Here is an 8,042-nt window from a genome sequence, read left to right on the forward strand (position 1 = left end):
CCCCCCCGCCCGCCGCGCCAATCACGGCGGCGATCTCCACGAGGTCGACACCGCCGCGTCGCAGTCGCAGGCCGATCCTCTCATCCAGAAGCTGGAGGACGCAGTCCACCGTATTATCGTGCGCCGATCCGCACCTGATTGGCTCCCCTTTGTCCCAGGGTCGTCGTATTGGGTCCCACCTCCGAGATCCCAGGGACATGGGATCGCGCAGCTCGTCGCGAAGCTGGCGAATCCGATGACTGACGATGAATACCTCTCCACCACTTCGTCTCGGGGATGGCCTTCTTCTGATTACTTTATCAAAGGTGACTATGGAATCTGTGATTTGGTTTTGATGAATGTTGATTCGGAGTCGGTTTTGATGTTCTGATTGATGATGCTGATAGTTGTTGAAAAACCCAGATTCATGATCGATCCCGTGATTGTGTGTATCCAAAAGTACGTGCAATTGGATCAAAGTAATATGATTGATAACGCTTAATGATCTGTGAAGCTTTGATTGTGATATATGTGTAGCAATAACCGAATCTTTACGGTATTTGGCTGCAACCCAAAAGCTATCGAAATCAACCCATGATCAAAGTTTTAACATTTCACTGTAATCTTGTCTTGATATTCAAAGGGAGGGTTGTGTGTAGCTGTCTGTTCATCTGTTGTACCTAAGGATTTGCAATCAAAAGGGCATTGTGAAGAAGAATGGGATTTGATGCAGTTAACAATAGATTGGCTTGTACTTGTACAGGTTGTTCTGTGGTTCCTATAGTTGTCTTTGTTTGCTCTTGTTGGAAATTGTTATCGGTTCAGACAACATCGATTTAACGCGAGACTAATGTTGATAACGATATCTGAACCTTGTTATTAGAAGAGTATGTTCTTTGTAGTTCGGGTTACGATGGAAAAGGTTTTTCTTTGAAGTGTGTTGGTTTTTCTTGTTGCCTTCAAGATGGGAATTTCATCATCTTGGATAATTACTGTATCTCAATTTGCAAACTTGAGTAGCTTCTAACATATTTAGACTTTGGAGGCGCTTTGGTTAATTGGTTCATGCCGTGATGACCATGTCATCTACGTCTTGGGTAACTGTGATATGAGGATGAAGTGGTTCAAATCCTGAGATGCATGTAACTTTTGTTAATGAGATATTAATAGTTCAGCAGACATGAATGGAAATTTCCTATGTTTTATCATTTTTGTTTATCGGGTTAACCTCCTTTGCTTGTGTTTTTTCCTTGAATTTCAGGTGTACAGCCACATCCGGTGGAGACAGAGATGACTTCAAATACTTCGTATCAGTCCGAGGATGAGGAAGGGTAGATTACACAACCGGTTCGAGTGGCGTTTGGGTAAGTCATGACCTAGTCTCACCCTCTTAATTATGGAAATGATTCATATGGATGGACACTACATCTATCCATGATTTTACAGAGTAAAAGATTGCAAAGTCTGTGACATAATCTTGGCTAATACCGACCAAGAACTGCTTTGGATGTTCATCTTTTGAATGAATGCCTCTCCCAGTATCTGAAACAAAATCTAATGATTCTGCAGGGCTCTTCAAGATGTGTAGTTTCAAGAACACGAATCCGGAGAGGCGAACACAGCCACGCATGGATTAAGCTAGGTAGAGAAAGCCTTTCTCTGGCTCCTGGTTCCTTCTGATGCTCTGAAACGTGAAATCGGAATAAGAAAAGGTGTTTGTAGCAGTCGTAATCTGTTTGATGTAATCTTCAAAGAACAATTCCATCTGTTGTATATATATCTCTCTCTACGCATAAGCTTCCAGGTTCAGGTTCCAATTGTTCTGTCCCGCATCAGGAATTAAAGATTGTAGCTTTAGTGGAAAGACATATCCACATGACAATGTGGCTGGATTTCTAGACCGGCCATGGAACTAACAGCAGTGACATCTATAGATTCTCCGAGAAAAAAACTCAACTCTAAACCAGAAAATGACTGAGAAAGTATTTTCGATAACGAGGATATTCACACAAGGATTTTTGTTTTTTAATAATGATTGGAGAACTCGATCGTTTACACACAAACGGATGTGTGAAGGGCAAGATCCAATGCAATCAAGTGTATATTGAACAAGAGGCATGTACAGAGATGGTAACTACCTGAAACTATCATCAGAATATGAACTCAGAGAAGTGAAAAAGACAAGGTGTACAAAGTTAGGAATCAGCATGTCTATCTTGTTCCAAAACCTCTCCGTTTCTTCGCTTCAGTACGCAATTCCCAAAAGACTGCGAATTCTGACAGAGCATGGAGAGACAGAACAAGCACAGTCCTGTTTCAGGGCAGAAGAAATCAGTCAAGAAACCTAATCCGCCATTGCAGAAAAACAAGCATACTCCTGTTTTCCCTTGTTTTAACCTTTATTCTCTTCTTGGAGAGAAAGCTAAAAAAAATGATATCACGCCAATGGTTTGGCTTACCTGCATAAGCAACGGTAACACCGGATATGAGTCGGCCCAGAGCTGACAGCAAGAAGAGGCAGATAACGACCTGAAATGAAGAAATACCACGAGGTTCACGTCTTCTGCCTAGGATACAAATGACTGTTCTCCGTTTGATTGCTAAGAGTTTTGGAGAATGATGTGATTATCTTTTGAATTTGTAAGACGTATAGCAGAAATTTGATGGCTGAACACACAGCGTGAAGAACTGTGATAGAGTTTCACTTATCAGCGTCAGGGGAAATGAAAGAGTACAGCCGAAGAAGCAGCAGCACGAGAGGACTTAGCCTAGAGCTTCGAAGCATTAAGAGGCCGAGGAAGAAGATTAATACTCGGGTTTAGTTAGGTGATTTGGATTTAGGGTTTTATTCTCAAGAGGGTTTGGGGGCGCTATTTTACGTTTTTGAGCTGGGACCCTAGGCTGGCCGAGTACCCTAGCCACCAATGGTGGCCAAGTTTTGCTTGTCTTCTGCTCTATTTATAGAGCTTTTCACGTTTTAATAAAGTTATCGAAGAGTTTGATCCGGAACATACCTTGAATTGTGTTCAACGGATGGATTCCCAAACTCCGTAAGTTTGGGAAAAAACGCTTCGATAGGCCCCTTAAGGCCCAGAACGCTTGATCTGAAGAACATTGTCTCAAGTAAAGAAAAGGGAAGGTGTGGAACTCATAGTACTTGCCTTAACGAATAGTCTCTTGTCATGCCCAGTTGCTGCAACCCTGAGAACAGATTCAGCTGCTCCGATTGTATTAGCTAAGCGTGCAACGATGTTATTGGCTGTGTCTTGCGATATCTGCCATTCTAGCGGATCCACAGGTACCCTTCATAAAAAGTTCTTTTGTGAATGATGAAGGCTTAAGAACACGATTTTTCAAACACGTAAATAGCAGAGGACGAAAGAGACAACTGCAAACATGGCTCAGAGACAAAAAAGACATAACAGTCATACCTAAACAGAAAACTACATAACATTGGTGACGAACATATGTGAAGATTAACAGAGAGACGATACTACGAATAAGAACATTAATGCAAATACTCCAGTCCTAAATTTGTCAAAGCACTGAAAATGACTGAAAATGACTGTTATGTCTTTTTTGTCAAAGCACTGAGAGACGATACTACGAATAAGAACAACAGAGAACCCTTATACAATTGCAACCAACACCTAACGCTCCCAAAGCACTGAAAATGAAAACCTACTGAACAAATGGATTGAACATTTATGCCTGAGAGCCAAAAGAAACAACAGAATGGAAATAACTACACATTGTGCACCGGAGAGGAAGAAACTCGAACGCCCAGGCATTTCAGAGAATGATCAAAGTAAGAATGGAATTGATCGACATGATAGAACAAGATGGAAGAGAACATGAACTTCCTATTCCAAAATTCTGTCAGCATCTCAAAGAAGACCAACACCAAGACAACCTAAATCAATTCCCAAAGCCACTTTGCATGTGATATATAGGGAAGAAAAGCATACCCTTTTACTCAAATAGATAAAACAGACAATAAGTTAGTTAAGTCCTCATTCCTGAACAGTCTAGGCTCTGATCCATAAAGATCCGACAACAACAGATGTTAAACAATAAACTCAACAAATCAGATATGAAGGAAAAAACTTCCATTTCCAGATCGGTTTAGCGCGCACACGGAAACTAGCATGGAAAGCTCAAATTCACAAACAGACCCAATAAGCACCACACTCCCCGAGATCGAAAGGAGATTCAATTCTCAAAATTTCCAGGCTTCCAAACAGAAAACCCCTCCAAACCCAAGCGAACTCAGATAGCGAAGACAAAACCCATTATCGCGGACAGACTGAATAGCAGTAAAAGTGGAAAATTTGGGAGGAAAATGGAGAACACGTACGAGATGTTGAGTTGTCGGAAGAGGAGACCAAGAATGGCGAGGGAACAAAGGAGAACGATAAGGACATCGGAGAAGAGAGAGAGAAGCGTTGCGTTGCGGAAAGCGCAGTGGTAATACACCAGAGTTCCGCTTATCAGCACTCCCATCGCCTTCCCCACGTCTCCCATCTCTCTCTTTCTCTCTCCCGGTAGAAACTGTATTTTCCTTTATTTTCTCTCAGATTTTTCCGGGAAAATTTTAACTACCCACAGGGTTCTTTCCAAATTTTCTGACTGGATCAGCAACCACTTTGAACATTGTTTTCTCAGAGAAAGTTCAGATCTTTTCGATCTGCATCGAAATGGCCGTCGCCAGGAATATTGATTTTTCCCCCAACTGCTGCTTTTTTTTAAAACTTCGACCAATGGTTGAATGGGCCGCGTTATTGGGCCGTTGACAAAATCTTCGTAAACGGCCCATAACAATGCACCACGTGGCGCTCAAGCAGAATGATTCCACGGGCTTTAAGTGTGTGTGCATGCACCCGATTAATTTTTTGTTTTGTCCAAAGGATCAGCTCCTTCAAGTCTGTCATTGTACGTGCATCCGCTTCCGTGTTGTGACTGCACCTCCTGTTTCTTCTTCACTTGGTACGATCTCTCTCCGCATCTAATCTCTTTCGTTTCTGATTATTCGAATAGTTCGATTTCGAAGTCAACCATGGGGTTTTGATTTTTGATCGATCTGCTTCTGGGTTTTTCGCTGATTTCTTATTGGTTTCTTTTTCGTTGTTGATCGGATCTCGGAATTTCAGGAGTTGAACATTGTTTCGTCGTCTTAACAGGTTTGAGTTTCTGAGTCTCGGGTTGCCTTCGTCTGAGAAAATGCCGGCGTTTTACGGAGGAAAACTCACCACCTTCGAGGATTCTGAGAAGGAGAGCGAGTATGGTTATGTTCGCAAGGTATCCTGTTCGTCGATCTTGTTTCATTATTTTCCTCTCTGTTCAAGTTCCTTGAGGATCACTATATACGTTTATGGTGAGATCGGTGGGCGAATTGGATTTGTCTGCGACTGTGGCGTCCTTGTTTTTGCTCTTCTTTTGTAGGGGCCGAATAGGTTGATTCTTTTAGTTAAGTGATTTCCATGTGAATCTCTGATCCGTGTAAAATACGATTCGATCCATAACGTTTTGATGATTTGACTATTTCCCTGTTAGAATCACTGGTCAGGAATCAGATTGATAATCTTTCAAGTATTGTGATGCAGGTTTCAGGGCCTGTTGTTGTTGCTGATGGTATGGCTGGTGCTGCTATGTACGAACTGGTGCGTGTAGGGCATGATAATTTGATCGGTGAAATTATTCGGCTGGAGGGAGATTCTGCTACAATCCAAGGTTATATCTCGTTCTTGTCCTTTGTATACAAACACTATTCACTTAATTTTTTTAATCTCGTATTGATTTGTGCTTTGTCATCCGGCAGATAAGCTGTTGGTTCGAACATTTTATGTGTCCTTTTGTATGTATAAGATCTCGTAACTGATGGGGGTCTTTGTTGTCAGTTTACGAGGAGACAGCTGGTTTGATGGTTAATGATCCTGTCCTCCGTACACACAAGGTCTCATCATATCTTCATCTTGGTGTTTTGCCTCTACTGGGGATTGTATATGCAACTAGCTTCTAATATTGTCTGAATTTTGCTTGCAGCCTCTATCGGTCGAGCTTGGACCAGGAATTCTGGGAAATATCTTTGATGGGATTCAGGTTCAGTTTCAAACTAAGAATCTCACCTGATATGTGAAGTTTTCTGCCTTATGTTTGGTTATGGACATTACAGATTACTGATTCTGGCTTCACATTGTTCTTTTACTGTGTCATTTCTTTTTGGTTTGACAGAGGCCTTTGAAAACTATTGCCAAGAGATCCGGTGATGTGTACATCCCTCGTGGTGTGTCTGTTCCGGCTCTTGACAAAGATGTTCTTTGGGAGTTCCAGCCAACTAAACTAGGTACTGTTTCCTGCTGCATATGTTGCTATGTTGAAATTGATCATAGTGTCATACCTTTTGAAGCTTGATGGTCTCTAAATTCAACTTGGTTTCAGGCGAGGGTGACGCTGTAACTGGTGGTGACTTGTATGCTGTAAGTTTATCGGCCCCTTCTCTTTTTTGGAAAATGAATCACATTTGTCTCTGCATTTTGCGCTGGGAATGGGTTTTCTGAAAGCCAAAGAAACCTTTGAAATGCAGACTGTATTTGAGAACAGTTTGATGCAACACCATGTTGCCCTTCCTCCTGATGCCCTGGGGACGATCACTTACATTGCTCCTGCTGGTCAATATTCCCTTAAGGTTTGTTATTCAGATTCTATGAACATTTTTAAAACCTTTTGTTATCTCCATTTTGTTGGATCTGAAATTCTTGTATAGATGTATTTTTAGTTTATGTTACTTTATTTTTCTGGAATAGATTCTTTTAAATGCCACACTAATTTATGGCTAATGGTGCAGTGTTGGACTCGCACTAGTAAGCAGTTGCTAGATCATACTTATTGGATTGTATTTTGACTTCTATATTCATTTTTCAGGATACAGTGCTTGAGCTTGAATTCCAGGGGGTGAAGAAACAGTTCACTATGCTTCAGGTTTCGATCTGGATTCTTAAACCTCCTACCCTCAAAATCTCGAAGCAATTCCACTCCATTTATTAATTTGTTTTTGTTTTTGTCTTTTGAAATTGTTTCAGTCCTGGCCTGTGCGTACACCTAGGCCCGTTGCATCAAAGCTTGCAGCCGATACCCCTCTACTTACTGGACAGGTGACTACTCTAGCAGTTCCTATTTACAGTGATTATTCTCATTGAAGGTATGCTTTGCTGACATGTTTTTTCTTTATTTCAGCGTGTCCTTGATGCCCTTTTCCCCTCTGTTCTTGGTGGAACTTGTGCCATTCCCGGTGCTTTTGGTTGTGGAAAAACTGTTATCAGTCAGGCACTTTCAAAGGTAAGCTTTGTGAGCCGCATATCAGCCCTGTTCAGTCAATAACTGGATATTGTGGACTTTCCTGAGCTAATTTCTTCTTATGCACAGTACTCCAACTCTGACGCTGTTGTTTATGTTGGTTGTGGAGAGCGAGGAAATGAAATGGCTGAGGTACACATTCTTGTCTCAATCTGAATGTGGTTTTTACTTCTGGAGCATTAGAAGCTTAGCGTAATGGTCTCTTACCATTTAGGTGCTTATGGATTTCCCACAATTGACAATGACATTGCCTGATGGTCGTGAGGAATCTGTCATGAAGCGTACAACACTTGTAGCCAACACATCTAACATGCCTGTGGCCGCTCGTGAAGCTTCAATTTACACAGGTAATCTCTAAGCATGGCATATGCTGTTGAGGAATACTGGGTTTATTGTTCTGGAGAAGCTGTTTTTCCTCATTAGAACTTTTTCATTTATGACCCCCTGACAAGTTTTAGCTTTACTATAATATGAAACTCCAGGAATCACTATTGCTGAATACTTTAGAGATATGGGATACAATGTTAGTATGATGGCAGACTCAACTTCGCGGTGGGCAGAAGCATTGAGAGAAATTTCTGGACGTCTGGTAATGATTTTAGTTTCAGTTTTTGTTGCATGGATCGTCATCATAATTCTCTGCTCTATTTGTGTCTGAATTATGTTGTTTTGTTAGGCTGAAATGCCTGCCGATAGTGGATAACCCGCCT

At 41.5% G+C, this 8,042-nt stretch overlaps 3 protein-coding genes across 4 annotated transcripts in view; 2 read left to right on the forward strand and 1 right to left on the reverse strand.

Moving 5' to 3' along the window:
• The window catches only part of LOC104808102, a 2,554-nt gene extending 758 nt beyond the window's left edge, over positions 1-1,796 (forward strand). The window contains exons 2-4 of the mRNA XM_019201961.1: positions 33-305; positions 1,241-1,343; positions 1,549-1,796. Coding sequence (XP_019057506.1) covers positions 33-305; positions 1,241-1,314 — 347 coding nt within the window. The 3' untranslated portion in view covers positions 1,315-1,343; positions 1,549-1,796. The remainder of the gene's footprint in view (positions 1-32; positions 306-1,240; positions 1,344-1,548) is intronic.
• A 186-nt stretch (positions 1,797-1,982) lies between these two features.
• Positions 1,983-4,706, reverse strand: LOC104808103 (reticulon-like protein B22). Its single transcript, XM_010533635.1, has 4 exons — positions 4,337-4,706; positions 3,141-3,282; positions 2,439-2,508; positions 1,983-2,290 (listed from the first exon to the last, which is right to left on the reverse strand). The coding sequence occupies exons 1-4, from the start codon at positions 4,501-4,503 to the stop codon at positions 2,175-2,177; spliced, it is 495 nt and encodes a 164-aa protein (XP_010531937.1). The 5' UTR covers positions 4,504-4,706; the 3' UTR covers positions 1,983-2,174.
• A 152-nt stretch (positions 4,707-4,858) lies between these two features.
• Positions 4,859-8,042, forward strand: part of LOC104808104 (V-type proton ATPase catalytic subunit A-like) — a 5,498-nt gene continuing 2,314 nt past the window's right edge. The window contains exons 1-15 of one of the 2 annotated variants that reach the window (XM_010533636.2): positions 4,859-4,965; positions 5,160-5,277; positions 5,583-5,709; positions 5,877-5,932; positions 6,022-6,078; positions 6,211-6,322; positions 6,418-6,455; positions 6,563-6,664; positions 6,901-6,957; positions 7,059-7,130; positions 7,213-7,314; positions 7,402-7,464; positions 7,547-7,679; positions 7,815-7,921; positions 8,009-8,034. In XM_010533636.2, the coding sequence (XP_010531938.1) occupies positions 5,200-5,277; positions 5,583-5,709; positions 5,877-5,932; positions 6,022-6,078; positions 6,211-6,322; positions 6,418-6,455; positions 6,563-6,664; positions 6,901-6,957; positions 7,059-7,130; positions 7,213-7,314; positions 7,402-7,464; positions 7,547-7,679; positions 7,815-7,921; positions 8,009-8,034 (1,130 nt within the window). In that variant the 5' untranslated portion in view covers positions 4,859-4,965; positions 5,160-5,199. Of the gene's footprint in view, positions 4,966-5,129; positions 5,278-5,582; positions 5,710-5,876; positions 5,933-6,021; positions 6,079-6,210; positions 6,323-6,417; positions 6,456-6,562; positions 6,665-6,900; positions 6,958-7,058; positions 7,131-7,212; positions 7,315-7,401; positions 7,465-7,546; positions 7,680-7,814; positions 7,922-8,008; positions 8,035-8,042 lie in introns of both variants that reach the window. The other variant, XM_010533637.2, reaches the window with a different exon arrangement.

Source organism: Tarenaya hassleriana, unplaced genomic scaffold (genome assembly GCF_000463585.1).
Source record: "Tarenaya hassleriana unplaced genomic scaffold, ASM46358v1 Cleome14, whole genome shotgun sequence".
NCBI lineage: Eukaryota > Viridiplantae > Streptophyta > Magnoliopsida > Brassicales > Cleomaceae > Tarenaya > Tarenaya hassleriana.

Bases quoted from the DNA above. Each gene is read 5' to 3' on its own strand.
- LOC104808103 (XM_010533635.1), bottom strand. From the start codon at position 4,503: ATGGGAGACGTGGGGAAGGCGATGGGAGTGCTGATAAGCGGAACTCTG. The intron at 3,283-4,336 runs GTACGTGTTCTC...CTTTTTATGAAG, and splicing joins TTCCGACAACTCAACATCTC to GGTACCTGTGGATCCGCTAG. The intron at 2,291-2,438 runs GTAAGCCAAACC...GCCCTGAAACAG, and splicing joins TGTTACCGTTGCTTATGCAG to GACTGTGCTTGTTCTGTCTC.